This window comes from Oryza glaberrima, chromosome 1, assembly GCF_000147395.1.
Source record: "Oryza glaberrima chromosome 1, OglaRS2, whole genome shotgun sequence".
Lineage (NCBI taxonomy): Eukaryota > Viridiplantae > Streptophyta > Magnoliopsida > Poales > Poaceae > Oryza > Oryza glaberrima.
This window is the reverse complement of record NC_068326.1, coordinates 32,581,878-32,598,703: the sequence shown is the minus strand read 5'-3', so window position 1 is coordinate 32,598,703 and position 16,826 is coordinate 32,581,878. Positions and strand designations below refer to the sequence as shown.

The following is a 16,826-nucleotide window of genomic DNA, read 5'->3' as shown; positions in this document are numbered from 1 at the left end:
GGTATGCCTTGCTATTTGAGGCATAACCTAGAAGAAACCCTTCATCACACCGACTTTCAAATTTGGTTAGTCTAACACCCTTTCGGTAAATATAACACTTGCAACCAAAAACTCGAAAATAGGCGACATTTGGCTTCCTCCCAACAATTAGCTCATAGGAAGTCTTTTTCAAGAGACGATGCAAATAAAGCCTATTGGTTGCATGGCAAGCGGTGTTTATGGCTTCCGCCCAAAAGGAATCGGAAACACCATATTCATCTAGCATAGTCCTTGCCATCTCAATCAATGTACGATTTTTCCTTTCCACTACACCATTTTGTTGAGGTGAGTAGGTAGCGGAAAGTTCGTGTTTGATACCAAGATCATCACAATAGTCCTCGATATTGGTATTCTTAAATTCGGAACCATTGTCACTTCTAATTTTCACAAGAGTGCAACTAAATTCATTTTGGGCCCTTTTTGCAAACTTTTTGAAAAGCTCGGCAACAATAGACTTATGATGCAAAAAGAACACCCAAGTATAGCGAGAATAATCATCAACAATCACAAGACAATGACTATTACCACCAATGCTCTTATAGGTTGTTGGGCCAAACAAATCCATATGCAAGAGCTCCAATGGTCTAGATGTGGACATAATACTCTTAGTAGAATGAGAACATGCAACTTGCTTGCCGGCTTGACAAGCACTACAAAGCTTATCTTTCTCAAACTTCACATCTTTCAAGCCCACAACTAGATCACGTTTTGAAAGTTTGCTCAATTGATTCATGCCAACATGAGCTAGCCTCCTATGCCAAAGCCAACCCAATGAAGTTTTTGCAACTAAACAAGTTTTCAAATTTGCTTCACTAGAATTGAAATCAACCAAATAAAGATTTCCATATCTAAAACCTTTGAACACACAAGACTTATCAAGAAGGCTAGAAACAATAACTTCTTGTGGGAAGAAGGCACATGACAAGCCAAGATCACAAATTTGAGCAACCGAAAGCAAATTGAAATTTAGAGATTTAACAAGAGAGACATTTTCAATTGACAAATCATTGGAGATAGCAATTTTACCTAACCCAATTACCTTTCCTTTGCTATTGTCTCCAAATGTCACTTTCTCTTGTTCATTCCCTCCTACTTCAAATGTGGTGAACATAGCCCTATCACCGGTCATGTGTTGAGTGCATCCACTATCAAGCACCCAATGGCTCCCACCGGTGCGGTAGTTCACCTACAAAAGAAGATCAAGCTCTTTTAGGTACCCAAACTTGTTTGGGTCCTTAGAGGTTAGAGACCAAAGCTTTGGGCACCTAAATGGCATTCTTTTTACCACTGAGTATAGGGGAACCCACATATCTAGCAACAATACTACCATCATAAGCCTTCCTAAGCATATAATGAGAATCGAACATGCATGTCTTAGGAGGCTTACCACCGGGGCAATCACTCGCCAAATGCCCAACCTCACGACACTTGGAGCAATACTTACCATTGCTCTTGACAGAACGAGTGGCATGGTGAGAAGGTTTCTTACCCTTCTTTGGAGTGAATCCAAGTCCCTCCTTGTTAAGGATGCACCGTTGCTCACTCAAAATCTTGTCAAGAGTGTTCTTACCCTTGAAGCATCTCTCCAAACTCTTGTTGAGCTTAGCCACTTGCTCCTTAAGCTCATTGTTCTCAACAATAAGTGAGGCATCACAAATAGAAACACAAGATCTAGCTAGAGCTAGGGCTAGGCATATCCATAAGATCATCACAAGAGGTAGAAATGATAGATGATGAAACATGAGCAATATGGCAAGTAGCACTATCATCAAGCAAATCACAAGATATGCCAACATCAATGTGAGCTCCATGTTGAGTAGTGGAAAGGAGGTTGTCATGAGCTTCCTTAAGCTTCTCATGAGAAATGGTGAGTCTCTCATGAGAGGTCTTTAACTCCTCATACAAGACCTCCAAAGAAGCATGATCCTTCTTTAGAGCCTTGAACTTGACAATATCCTTCTCACTATAAGCATGGAGCTCCTCAAACATACTCACAAGCTCATCATAGGAAACATCATCACAATCATCATCACTCTCACTATCACTAAGGGATGTTACCTTAGAGGAGCTCTTTGCCATGAGATAAAGTGGAGCGAAGAGTGATGGAGCCTCCTTGATGGCAACAATGGCCATCTTCTTCTTCTTGGAGCTTGCATCATCACCACATTCTTCCTCGGACCCGGATGAGGCGGAGCTCTCCTCATTTGAGTCCCATTCCCCGATGAAAGCCTCAATCTTCTTCTCTTCCTTCTTAAGCTTCTTCATGAGCTTGTAGCCTCCACTCTTCTTCTTGGATGACTTGTCTCCATCATCATCCTTGGAAGGGCACTTGGAAGCAAAGTGTCCCTTCTCACCACACTCAAAACACCTCAAGTTGGAGAGAGTCTTGTTGGGTCTTCTATTTCTTCTCCTATTTGAGTTGGAGCCCCTTCCTCTCTCCTTTTTCCTTCCCAAGAGATCATTGAACATTCTAGCAAGAAGGACCATCTCTTCCTACAAGTCCTCATTGACTTCATTCACCTTGCTCTTGCTCTTCTCTTCAACTTCGGCTTGGAGAGCAATGCACTTCTTGGAGGGTGAGGCTTCCTCCATCTCCTTCTTCTTCAACTTGTACATGTCATTGGTGTTGATCTTCCCCAAGAGGCTTGCGGGTGTCATTCTTGACATGTCGGAGTTGATGAGCATGGTGACAAGGGTCTCATACTTCTCCGGTAGGGCTCTAAGCATCTTTTGGGCAACCTCAAGATCGGTGTAGTTTGCCCCAAGCCCCTTGAGATCATTCACAATGACATTGAGCCTCCCATACATGTCATTCACACTCTCATGAGACAACATGGAGAATGTCTCATATTGGATCTTGAGGAAATGAAGCTTGGCATCCTTGTACTCACTTGTACCCTCATGGATCTCCGCCAACTTGTTCCAAATCTCATATGCGGTCTCAAGGTTGCTCACTCTATCGAACTCCTCTTGGCTCAAAGAGTTGAACAAGGCATTCATGGCTTGGACATTGAGTTGGAGGTTACGGTGATCAATCTCCGTCAAGGGTGTGCCGGTGATAGAAAGCCTACATCCACAATACTCCAAATATGGAAGCTCATAGCTTTAAGGTGAGTAGACATTTTAATTTTCCAAGTGGAGTAGTTTGTGCCATTAAATATGGGAGCCTTCCCTACATGGTTCACCTCGTTCGACATCTTCTCTCTAGGCGGTGAAGCCCAATCAAGAGAGACCAAGCTCTGATACCACTTGTAGGATCGAGATGTCGACTAGAGGGGGGGTGAATAGGCGATTTAAAGAATAAATAACACATAATCAAATCTAACCTAAGTTGCTAGGCTTGGTGAGGGTGAACTCTAACTAAGCAACTAATTTATGTTTTGCAAACCTAGGGTGATAGTGGCTCAATTATATCTCTAGGAAAGTAAATTGCACAAATGTAAATGCGACAATCAAATGAGACAATGAGACAAGAGATTTTTCACCGAGGTTCGGAAACTCGCCGGTTTCCTACTCCCCGTTGAGGCGAGCCCAACTCCACCGCTCAACCATAAAGCCACCGCACGCCCCCTTCGTCAAGGGGTGGGCAAGGCGGGAGCCGGCCCACGGAGAGGACTACCCAAGCCTCGATCACTCGGGGTAGTTCTTACTTCACTCCGAAGGTGGTGAACTCCAAACCACTCACAAACCGGCGCCGGGCCTCCTCCACAATCTTCTCGGAGAGGTCACCGGGCAACTCCTCCACAAGCCGTCTAGGAGGCGGCAACCTCCAAGAGTAACAAGCAATGACCCGGTGTGGAGATGATCAAGTGCCACACTAGCTCTACAATGGAAGCAAATGCACTTGACTCTTGGCTAAACAACCCTCTAACACACTAGATGGATGAACACAAAGCTCAAGTGAGTGTGAGAGAGGTGCAAGGAGTGTATGCAATTGAATTGGGTGCCAAAAGAGCCCCCTTGCTGCTGGTGGGGGATTATTTATACTCCCACCCACCAAAACTAGCCGTTGGGGGCGAAATCCCCCAACTCTGTGCTCTGCCAGTCTGACCAGAGGTATGTGGCCGGTCAGACCGTGCTACTCTGCAACGGCTAGAAAACTAGCCGTTGTAGCCCTGTCAGAGGGCCCCATCGGCCTGGCCGGTCAGACCGGCATAGGGTGGCCGGTCAGACTGGCCTCGGCTCGGTCAGACCGCCATCGGCTCGGTCTGACCGAATACGGCTCCATCGGCTCTGTATCGACCATCCCGAGCAGCACCATCCCGGCCTCCAGGGGTCCGGTCTGACCGCGCAAATGCCGCCGGTCAAACCGGCCAGGGCACGCCGGTCAGACGCCACTATGTGGCCGGTCTGACCGCCCCTGGTCAGGCCGAACCCAGTGAATTTGCAAGTGAATGTGTGTATGATGAAAAAGAGAGCACAAATGAAAATGCAATGACCTAATGTGGCAATTGTAATCATCTCTTTGCTAGGTCATTACCCCTCTTAATAGTACGGCGAAACTAAAAATAAACTAGCAAATTTGATCGCCCTACACCTCGATCAATTCTAAATTAAAGCGCTAGTTTTACCGTCTTCTTTCCCTTTGCTTTGCGCCGTCAATTTTAATCCATCGATAATCATCCATGCGCACATATGATGTGGACCTAACTTAAAATGTATAGCTCAAAGACAACGGTTAGTCTACAATTAGCGCTTGTCATTAATTACCAAAATTAACACCGGGGGCCTAGATGCTTCACAGCGACGAGGCGGGCGGTGCGGCGGTGGCCGGCGAGGCAACGGGCCGTTCGTCTTCTTTCTTTTTTTTTTTTGTTGAGAATCTGTGATTCGGGTCTGAGACGATTTGTGTGTGATATGAATATGTGATGTATTTGTGATGAATTTTGTAGAAGTTGTGATGTAATTTTTTTAAGATTTTGTGATGTATTTAGAGATATTGATTTGAGAATTTGGAGACTATTCGGGGATGATTGATTTGGGATTTTGGGATGAGATAGAGTGAATCAATATATTAAAAACAATGAAGAAAAGAATAGAATAAAGTAGCAACCGATCTGTTACCAACCGGGATTAAAAATGGATTTTTACTCTCGGTTTTTTCACTCGGGACTAAAGATAGCGATTTTTAGTCCCGGATTCATAGTCCCGGTTACAGGGGGTTACGAACCGGGAGTAAAAACTCCTTCTCCACCAGTGTCTTTTAGGGAGATTGGGTCTTTCCCCGAGTGTGTGTGCCTATGAACTGTTGAGGTCCGAACAACCTTAAGTTATTGGGCCTCAGCCAACCCCACCTGAGCCGGATTGTTATCAATAGCCTTTAAATTTTCTTTTATCTAAATCGACTATGATCATCTCTTATTATTAAATAGATAAAACTAAACGTCTAGCTCTATCGATTTGACTGCATGGACCAAGCGGAGCCATAACAAAACTGAGCTCGTGCTGTGAGGCCTCATATAAATATACAACGAGCTGGCAACTTATGAATCGAGTCTTCCTCACCGGAGAACACAAGAATCTTGCATAATGCAAAAAACCGAAGCATAATATGAGTTGATGCATGCAGAAGTACATATTAGGAGCAATTATAAATTTACCGCTGTTTAAATTATTGTTGTAAAACTGTCATTTGAATACTTGTAAAAACTGCCATAAACTACCACTCGTGTGGCATTTTTACAAAATATCAAAAACAGTGGTTGGCTTGCAAATGCCCCTAAATATTATGGTCACGTTGCTTTCATGTTTGGGATTTTTTTTTTATTAATTAGGATAGCCCAACATGATGACGGGTTAGCATTTGTGGAGATGAGGGAGTCGTCGACTCGAACCATTATACGTGGCCTACACGAGTCAACTCGCCACTGCATATGGTCTTAGGAAATAGCAACTATGAATTTTACAGTATTTTAATAACAATTTAATGGAAGTGATATATTTTTAAAAATATAAGATTTTTTATATATCTGAAATAGAAAATCCGGAAGAAATATACCTTAGTCAGTATAAACTGTGTGTATCTTTGCAACTGATGAGTTTAAGGGCACTTACGTCCAAGTCCAACAATGTGTCAATGTCACCTAGCTAGCATGTGGTCGCTTTGTATTGCCATTTTATAATGAAAATCCTTTTAGAGATAGTGATAAGAGGAAGGCGTTGAGGGTGCCCGCTAGTGGTCCATTTGGAACGTACTCCCTCCGTCCCAAAATAAGTGTAGTTTTAGTACTATTCATGTTCAACGTTTGACCGTTTGCTTTATTTAAAAAAAGATTATGATTACTATTTTTATTATTATTAGATGATAAAACATGAATAGTACTTTATGTGTGACTAATTTTTTTAATATTTTTCATAAATTTTTCAAATAAGACGGATGGTCAAAGCGCTAAACACGGATATTTATGGCTGCACTTATTTTGGGACGGAGGTAGTAGAATTTTGTTGTAACTTGTACTACTGCATTCGGTTAATTATACCCTAAGTTAACGTGTAACACTTTGTTATAAGTTAGGAGTGAATTTTGATCCCTCGAGGTGACATCCCCTCGTTGTTTGCATGTCACTCTAATAGTTATAAAAAAAATTGAGAAGATGTACTAACATGTGATATAACACTCCACAAACATGCAAGTTCAAATTTAACTTCTACATTTCGCAACGAAAAAAACAAATTTAACTGTGAATACATATTAACTTGTTGTAGTTTAATTTTTTTTCCGTTGCAAGATATAGAAGTTGATTTTTGAACTTGTATATTTGTGAAGTGATATATCGCATGTTAATACAACTTCTCAATTCTTTTTTCAATTTTTTTCATAATCATTTGAGTGATATGCAAATAACGAGGGGAGTCCCCTCGAGGGATCAAAATAGTTTCCTGTTATAAGTTAAATAGTACACTCTTTATCTCAAAATAAGTTTATTTTTCACTTATCTCACACATATCAATATAAAAGATCAGAGTACTTTTACTTTATCAAATACCAATGAAATTATTCATTTGTTAATTTGTTCCTAATATATTTATTTTCATACTTTTACAAACACTTATGCAATTATTATTTAAAGAATGAACTTATTTTGGGACAAACGAGAAAAGAGCAAGTTAAAAATGAAATTATTCTAGAATAGAGATAGTAGTAATTAGTACTCCTTCCGTTTCATATTATAAAACTTTCTAGCATTACCCATATTCATATAGATGTTAATGAATGTAAACACATATGTCTTATAATATGATACGGAGGAAGTACCAAAACTAATGCATTGTCGACAATTTTATTTGTCACATCCAAAACGTCAGTTATTTGTGACGGGAGTAGCTAAGTTAGCTAGTATTATCTAAGCTTTCATAATAGTATAACACTATATGTCGAAGTTATATCTTATCTATTATATATTAAAAGTCTATTAAACTTCCTACAAACGCTCTCAAGCCGTCATGTGTAAATCCTACAAACGCTCCTAAGTCGCCACATGGCGTTTTAATAAATTTAAGGAATATCTAATAATTCTTAAAAAGGTAAACCATAGATTTTATTTTAAATACGGTGGACCCACTTTAAATCCGTATCGTGTTCTTGCACTGGTGCACGTACTGTGTGCACGTACGTACGCCATATATCCTTTCTCTCCTCCTCTTCATGCTATATTATGTAGAAAATACATAATACATCATTAGAACATTAGAATATTTACCAAAAAAATTATAGTTGAAGACCCAAACTAACTATATTTAGTAAGTAAAAGAAATAAAACACATTTATAGGGAAAATCGTATAGATATTTGAACAATCTATTTAGCAACACATATATTTTAAATAGAACAATATGCAATAATAAACAATTTTAATTAGAAAATATATATTTAATAAGTATAGAACTTTGGGTCATTATTATGTTTGTAAATATAGATAACTCAAGTTGGTGAAACCAATGAATCTATCTCAAAGGAAATAAAACTCATCTCTTCCTAATGTCGGGCGTACCTGTGCACGTCTCCTGTAAGCAAGATCAGGATACATATATCTAATCTATCTTTACTGATCCATATGTAAATATATGTATAACAAATTACATTAATATGAACCAATTAAAAGGAGGGCTAGCTTGATGGTCCATTATTAAAAATAATATTTTTTAAGATTTGTTAAAAAAAATCCCAAAACATTCAATCTAAAAAGAAAAAAGCACCTTATTTTTAATTTGAACTCTTAGACATGTTTGCTAAACAAACTAAGTCTACCTCATTTTTAAATGATGAAGAAGAAAATAATAATTACTTATAGAGATGAATTAAATATTACGTAGTATGAAGATAACAAATACCTAATGAAAAATATCTGAGCAAAGCCAGCAAATAAATTTATGAAGAAAATGTACTTATGATCCTTATAAGTTTTTCAAATACGGGCTTATGATATACTTGCCCGCATGAATACGTGAGCTACCATCCTTGTTGATTTTAAAAGTTCAAACCATCTTTTTGTGACCGGGGGAGCGAGTAGTAATGTACTCCCTTTGTTCCTAAATATAAGGGATTTTGGTTAGATATAATGTATCCTAATTCTATGAATCTAGATAGGGAGCATGTCCAGATTCGTATTAGGATACGTCTCATCCACCTAAAATCCCTTATATTTTAGGACGTAGTGAGAAGAATATACGTACTATCATACATGCCGCAAATGGAAAGGAAAGAAATTAACACAGAATGGAGCTGAACGATAAACATCAGACTAACCGAAATGGTGAGATAGCAATTAAGCGATCGAGCAAACAAGTTCAGATTTCAGAATGATATCTAGGAAGCATGCACGCATGCATGTAAAACAAAGCTCTGTTATGCATTGCTCCAACAGAACCCCATGCATGCATGTATGCATTCTTACAGAAATCAAGAGTCTAGCTAATTTAAGGGACCATGACCAACCGGTAATATATTGGTTGACGACCTAGGTAAGCTAAGTAGAGCTAGACAGCTAGTGGGTAGAGCCAATATTCGAGCATACTTAAGGAAATTAACTACCTAAGCAAGCCACTGTCTCACTAGCTAGCTAATAAGATCCTTGCGCACCAGACTCCTCACCGTGGACATTGCACACCGAGTAGCACGAGGGGTCAGTCTCCTGGACGAAGACACAGCAAGGCAAAGGAGGCAGCTGATGAGCGCCGCCCATCATCAGCTGCCCCGCTGGATCGAGCGCTTGCTGCATCATCTGATGAGCCGGGCCGTCGCCGTAGCCCACCGCCTCTTGCATCGGCGCCATCTCCAGCGTCGTCATCCCGGCGTCATCATCGCCGGCGCCGCCGTGGCGATGGTTCAGCTCAAGGGCTAGATCGGCGTCGGCGGCGGCGAACGCCGCGGCGACGTCGGCGTGCTGGCAGCCCTCCTCGTGCTGCACGAGCGCGGCCTGGTGCAGGGTGACCTGCGCCTTGAGGAACTTGACGTAGTGGATGGCCTGCTCCAGCATGGACACCGTGTCCATCTTGCTGCCGCCCGGCACGAGGCTGCGGAGCACGCGGAAGCGGTCGCTGATCCGGTGCCGCCGCTCCCGCGCCGCCACGCTCTGCGGGTCGGTGGAGAGCTTGGCGCCGGGGCGCCGCCGCCCGCCGCCCCGCATCCTGCCCTCGCCGAGGCCGCCGGCCGTGGGGTGGAGGTGGTACGGCTGCGGGTGGATGGGGAAGCCGCGTGGGTCATGCATGTTTTCGTAGTGGTATGGATCCATAGATGGTGCGCTAGCTAGGAGATGGATCCGCGCTCGTGGCTGGCTAGCTGCGCGTACAAACACAAATGTGCTGGGTTTGTTTCAGCCCCTGGAGCTATTTCCGCTTGCTGGGAGGAGACGCGCGGTATGCATATATATACTGCGCGCGTACAATCGCATGGGAGAGTATAAGCACATAGATGCATGGTTCTGTTACTCCGCGTGATCCTTTTTAACCATGTATAGTACAAATTATAACTGGACAAGAAGTTTTATCAGATAAAGCTTCTTATATTTGATCGATAAAGCTTTGTCAAGTTAGAATTTGTACGGTTTGATATTTACTTTGTTCCTAGATCCTGTAATTCTCGTGCTCATAACTTACCCTAAGAGGGTAGAAGTTGGAACCCGGGCCAATATGTTATTTGGATTAACCATCGTCATGGCCAATCTTGTAAGTGATTTGGTCAATCTTGTAAGTGATTTGGTGGTTCAGTGATATCACTGAACCAATCGGTTAATAAAGAGGAAAAATAAGAGAATTGGTGTTGAGATTCATACTCTAAGACTTGACACCAACAAATTAAAAACGCCAATTGAAGAGACACAGCATGAAGTGTGTGTCTAGAGCTTGTAGGGATGATCTAGATGGCTAAAACCTAAAGGTGAGCAGAGAAATTAAAGGGCGTCGTTATATTATTCCAAGCAATGAATTGAACTGGATGAGGCAGTGGTAGATTCCACTAGAAGGTGAGAAAGACCAAGTATGTTTAGGTATGTAGTAGAGGGAGTGTGTCGCATAAGCCACTACAGACAGGAAAAGTGCGACAAGACGAATCACCGACAAAGAAGAAAAGGGGGGCACATGGGAGTATTGCTGAAGAGGTGGGGAAGAGAGAAGGGGCCTTTAGCGACTTCATTGGTGACGAGAGCGTGACAAAAATGTACAATGAAGATATCATGGGTTATGTAATAGGACCAGGAAATATATATTAGATTACGATCTTACACGAGTCCGATGTAAGCTGGCTACTCTTTTAATTTGATTGAATTTTTATATTGGACAATAGACGGTCCCCTCTTAAGAAATACATCATGCACTGTTATTGTATTTTCCCCCTCTAGTCTCATAGTTTGATGCTTTGAATTCTTATAGAAAAGGGATAGGAACTCTGCCAATCAATTAAGAAGAAAATAGGGTTACAGTCAACCCACCTAAGACCAGGGTTTGAATTGATTTTAAATTGATGAGTTTAATTACGTTTGAAAAAGGATCAACGCAAGGCTTCTTCTATTAATAAAAAAACGTAGGCAATGTTTTCGTAATTGGCCTAGTTATTTCTGATGATCAGTGCAGTGGGCAGAAAAATTGTGCTCCGTACCTACTCAAGTGCACGTGCACTCGTTTAGATTCATGTTTTTTGTTCTTAAATATCAACTGAATGGTTATATTTTTTAAGAAAAATATCACAACATTGAAACAATTAATTAATACATATATCTACAACTTTGCAAAATTAAAGTCCTAATTTGTACTATACAGCGAGAGATGAAATAAACAGATTCGGTCATGAATAATGTTGACATTGTTAGTTCACAATACATGCTTTAATTCATGAAGAGGTACGTACATGGATGGGATAGCTCTAGTCTCTAGAGATCTCGACTTTAATTTTTACTAGCACTCATACAGTACCAGTGATCGAAAGCCCGCTATATTTTTGGTGAAAAGAAGCCTAGCCAGCTAGGGTCTTCGGAAGCCGTACAATCCCTTTTTATTGAGTGCCTTTGTGAAATACATGATCACATGATTGGTACCTGTGTCACATTCACCCCTTTGTACACATGACCACCCGGGAGGTAACACATCCCCGGAGATGGTGGCAAAGAGACAGCATAGAATAATGGCTCTTTATTCGTTTCTAGCTAGCTTCACCTCTAGTCTTCTGTCTACTCCAGTTGTTTTACCTTGTACAGACTTGTGTTTGGTGGATATTTGAAGCCCTGTACGTAGCCGATGCTGTCATTGAAAAAAACATTTCAGTCATTGGGTCATATAAGCTCCATGAGCGCTTATGGGACTTATTAGCGTGGTCTACTCTTGGAAGCATTACTTTGGACGATCCCTCCATTCATTTCTATCGGGAATTACCATCGTACTCAAATTATTTTGGCTTAAGCAAATGCTAGCTTATTATAGTTTAAGCAAATAGGAGTATGAGACAAGTTATATATGACCGCAGCAAACACCTCCCTACTTATAAATTTTAGAATTTCTGGCTCTGTGATCACTAGGATAACAGGTAACCACACATATATACGTTGAGAGAAATTAATTCAAATAGGGTTAGCGGGATTTGAAACACATAATTTTTTTTAAAAAAACTATTTTTTAATATAATAAACGCGAAAGAGTTGAACACACTGAATTATCACTTCCATAATTATCCTAAGAAAGTTCAACGAATTTTGGAAAACCTTCGGCTTCCAAACAAGATGGGATTTCACTGTCGAGCTTATAACTTAACGACACATGCATATATGCGCATGCATGGTTGCACAAGACTCGAGTCATCCAAATCTCTGATCATCATCATTGGAAGGATGTTATAGCACTTTGAGGAAATCGTTGAATCGAAGGCGCCCGATACCGTACGCCTACAAGCTTCCAACCGAGCGTGCGCGAGTACAGTTCTTGGAAATGGAAGTCGCTGTGACACAGTGACTACAAGTACGTGTAGTTTCTATTCTATTCGGTCGATGGCCATGCATGAACAGTGCCCAGCCGCTTCGCGGTGTAGCTTAGCTTAGCTTCCATATCGACGAGTACGTACGTACCAGGTATATATTTCCTTCTATATATATTGGCTCTGCTTGCAACAATAGGCTATATAGCTACTCCTACCTTCCGAGCCTCTGGAAGATTAAGTGTGTGTTTAGTTCACGTTAAAATTAGAAGTTTGGTTGAAATTGGAAAGATGTGATAGAAAAGTTAAAAGTTTATGTGTGTAGGAAAGTTTAGATGTGATGAAAAAATTAAAAGTTTGAAGAAAAAATTTGGAACTAATCTCGGTCTTAACACGTACCAGCGATCTACTGTACTGTAGCATTCTAGCCTGCAACGAGTCAGAGCTTCTCGTACGCGCGTGTACGTGCATGCCTTGCCGTGTTACATCGCGCGGTCGCCTCGATCAGCTTAAACAAATGGAGGCTAGGCAAAGAGGAGGAGATAGAGGATGGGAGGCAGAGACAAGCCATGCATGACAGATCACTGCAGGGCGGAGGCAAGTAGGCAACGGAGGCGGCTAATTAAGGGGGTGTTTGTAATTTACCTCAAAATACACTGGTAAGGTAGGAAGTAGCTAGAACTGCCAGAAGGTGGTAGTGTTGTTTACATTTTAGAACGGATAGAGTAGAAATGCTTATATATATGATAAATGGAGAGTACGTGATATTTTTCTCTCCATCAATTTATGTTATTGGGTTGGAACATGATGTGCAATTCTATTTTAATTAGGGATTTGATAGATTTCATACGGTTAAGGAGTTATACATTTTCAGTCATCTATAATTCCACAATGCATATATCTAACTACAAATTTGTCGTTATATGATTTTTTTTACTTTATATTTAATCTAAGTTAAAAAAATGCACGTAAATTTTATAACTTTTTATTAGCTATAAGTTTATTTCATGTAATTTTATATTTTTTTCTGGTTAGAGTAACATATTTTTCAACCATGTATCTAAAGAAGTGACTTTGTTTAAATAAGTGTAATTAGGAGGTGTTGGCAACCATTGTATTATCATCCAACGGATGAATAAAATAACTGAACTTTAACAAATTTGGAGGCACTCAAAATCTATTCTAAAATATATTTAATACCAGGCCACTGATCCTAGGTGCCCCTATGTATATTTCGGGTTAGGGGCGACTAGAAATACCTATCTTTTCAAATTATTTTTTCCTTCATGTCTAGAGTAGTAGTAGTTTCTTAGTCGATTTGCCTGAAAACCGGTTAGTATTTTAAAAAAAAAAATCTGCTCATTGCAAATTAATCCAGGTTCTTTGACGACTGCATGTATTTGAGACTTTTGACGCCAACAATTTCATTGCTTCAAGCTTCTCCATTAAATGGGAAAAACTCCTGGCCGGGTGGGTGATTGTGTGTTTAAGATGTCACAAAGCTGACGGCAATGAGCATGTTTAGTGAGTCTAGCTATAGGGGCTTTGCCATGCGTTATTATACTCCGGACCTCATCTTAATTTCGTTTTGGGAAAATCTCAATTTCCAATTTGGAACACCTGATGATCTTTTAGTTCTAGTACTCCTACTCCACACCGAACTTGCTATGGTCGTCTCGGAGGCACGGTTCTCTTCCGTGACAAAGAATAGTCTATGAACACATTGAACAGTCAGTTCTGGCAGGCCCAGCTCGCCAGCGAGAACCCGGACGCGCGCAACGTCGTCGTACGGACCGACCGCGTCGCGTCGCCGTGAAGAGATTGCCATGTGACATTCCGGCCTGTGTACGTACGAGCGCGCGCGCGCGCGCCTAGGACCGCGTGCACCGAGAGCGAGACGAGACGTGATATGATATGATATGATATGATGTGGCCGCGAGCGCCTGAGAGTCGCTGACGACGCTGCAGTGGCACTGGCACGGAGTAGCGACATGGAAAATCTGGCCCCCTACCTGCCCCCGCAGCTTAGCTTAGCCGTGTGCAGTGGTGCATCCTGCATTCGTGCTGCACGGGCCGGTGCCGCACATGTACGGTTGTGCACATGCAATGCAATCGCGTCGCGCGCACCAGGCCACGGCGCCGGCCGGTCGGGCGGCCGCGAGACGACGACGTTGCTGCTTGATCGTGTGCTTGTCACGCCGGTGCCTTGATTTATGGGTTCACTACTGCCGATAAAAATAATTAAAAAAAAGATAGAACCATCGTTGCCTTTCCTATATATTAAGAAAAAAATATAAGATAAAGTTTTATTTTGTATGATTAGTGTAAAACAGAATCGAACCTAGGTAACAGAAGATTAATCACCTGAGTTCTACCAGTATCCCTACAAAATAAATAAAGCGGAGGAGAGGTAGCAGGGAAGCGAATTAAATTTGAAAAATATATTGTTCATCTATTTTTTTTTTCAAAATATTTCGAATGTAAACTTTTTTGCAGTAATATAACGTCGATCTCGCACGATCTCGCACAACGGTTGCGCGAAAATGACGTGGATGTGACGTTGCAGACGGTATTGCGCATTGAAAGTACGAGACCGCACCGTGCACGATAATTAATCACTAATTATTATTAGCTAATAGTTAATTATGTACTTGATCACTAATTAAATGGAGCCGGTTGATACTGTCGCAGACTGTTTCAGCAAGACCTCGCTCTTTCATTTTGTGAGACCGCGCGGTCTCGCACATAGCCCATGCGATATCGCCTGCGACGTCACGCATCCGTTATTTTCGTGCAATGATTGTGCGAGATTGATGGTATATTTTCGCAAAAAAAAAAATCATCCCAAATATTCCTTAAAAAAATTAAATAAACGGTATATTTTGAAATTTAATTCGCGGGGACTCTCAAACTCTCTCAATGTTAAAACCCTAAAAGCTAAGTCGTCCAATCGACCGACGCTAATCGTGAGGTGATCAAAAAATTATCAAAAGAGATGTTGACGCACTCTACTTCTCCTACGTCAGCAAGAACCAAGAGAAGAAGGCAACCGAAAGATTAGGAAGAAGAGAAAAGGAAGAACGGCAGCAAGTAAATTAAAATGACCGATTACAATGACTTCATCCTCATGACAGTAGATTAATAAATTTGACATTAAATAGAAGTGATCATTCTAAATCATTGGAATTTTGTAAATTAGACTCCCAACACACCTGCGCTCGTCCTAGCGCGGCAAGCCGGCGACGGTGTCATTGCGGACGACCACGAACCAGACGCAGATAGTACTGACTGTAAAGGTATAATTTCTTGCTGATCGACCTATCGAGAAAACCTTCCAATATCGTACTACGAGTACCAAACTACGATTGTATATAACTCTGTAGCTACAATAATTAATTTTTTTCAAACTTTCAACTTTTCAATCACATAAAAACTTTCCTACACACATAAACTTTTAACTTTTCTGTCACATCGTTGCAATTTCAACCAAACTTTCAATTTTGGCGTGAACTAAGCACACCCAAGCACACCGAAATTTTGGGTGTGCTTAGTTCAAGCCAAAATTGGAAGTTTAGTTAAAATTGGAACGATGTGACGGAAAAGTTGGAAGTTTATGTGTGTAGGAAAGTTTTGATGTGATGGAAAAGTTGGAAGTTTGAAGAAAAAATTTGGAACTAAGGTCCTATTTAGTTCCCTAAAAACTTTTTCCAAAAAAAATCACATCGAATCTTTAGACATATATATGTAACATTAAATATAGATAAAATGAAAAACTAATTACACAGTTTGCATGTAAATCGCGAGATGAATCTTTTGAGCCTAATTAGACCATGATTAGCCATAAGTGCTACAGTAACCCACATGTGCTAATGATGGTTTAACTAGGCTCAAAAGATTTGTCTCACGGTTTCCAGGCGAGTTATAAAATTAGTTTTTTCAATCGTTTCTGAAAACCCCTTCCGACATCCGGTCAAACATTCGATGTGACTACTAAAAATTTTTATTTCACCAACCAAAAGGTTCTAAACTCGGCCCGAGTTAAAATACGAGCGCTAGCTGAATCCGGCCTTGCATCCCCCTGTGTATCTGCTGTCCGCTGGTACGCCTTGCATCATGCCTGCAGGCTGCAGGGATTGGGCTGTGCGGGAATAAAGGGCTTCATTAACGAGGATGGCGACGTCCACCCGTGTGATCAGAGGCAAAGATTTTGGCAGGACTGATGCTATGTCACGCAGCGGCCGATTTGATGTTTTAGGGAGTTAAAATTATTACTAGGCAAAGGCAGTAGGCTGGTATTCCTCGATTCATCAGGACCGGCTAGCTTGCTATAGCTGCCAGACTTGTCTAGATAGCCTCCTTGCTCCAGCGTACGGTTTGCCCTTCCATGCCGC

At 41.2% G+C, this 16,826-nt stretch overlaps 1 protein-coding gene across 1 annotated transcript; it reads right to left on the bottom strand.

Annotated features, from left to right (window-relative positions):
* Positions 1-8,754: 8,754 nt before the first annotated feature.
* On the bottom strand, positions 8,755-9,858 carry LOC127760025 (transcription factor LAX PANICLE 1). Its single transcript, XM_052284234.1, has one exon. It carries the CDS (start codon positions 9,767-9,769, stop codon positions 9,098-9,100), a length of 672 nt encoding a protein of 223 aa, XP_052140194.1. The 5' UTR covers positions 9,770-9,858; the 3' UTR covers positions 8,755-9,097.
* Positions 9,859-16,826: the final 6,968 nt, after the last annotated feature.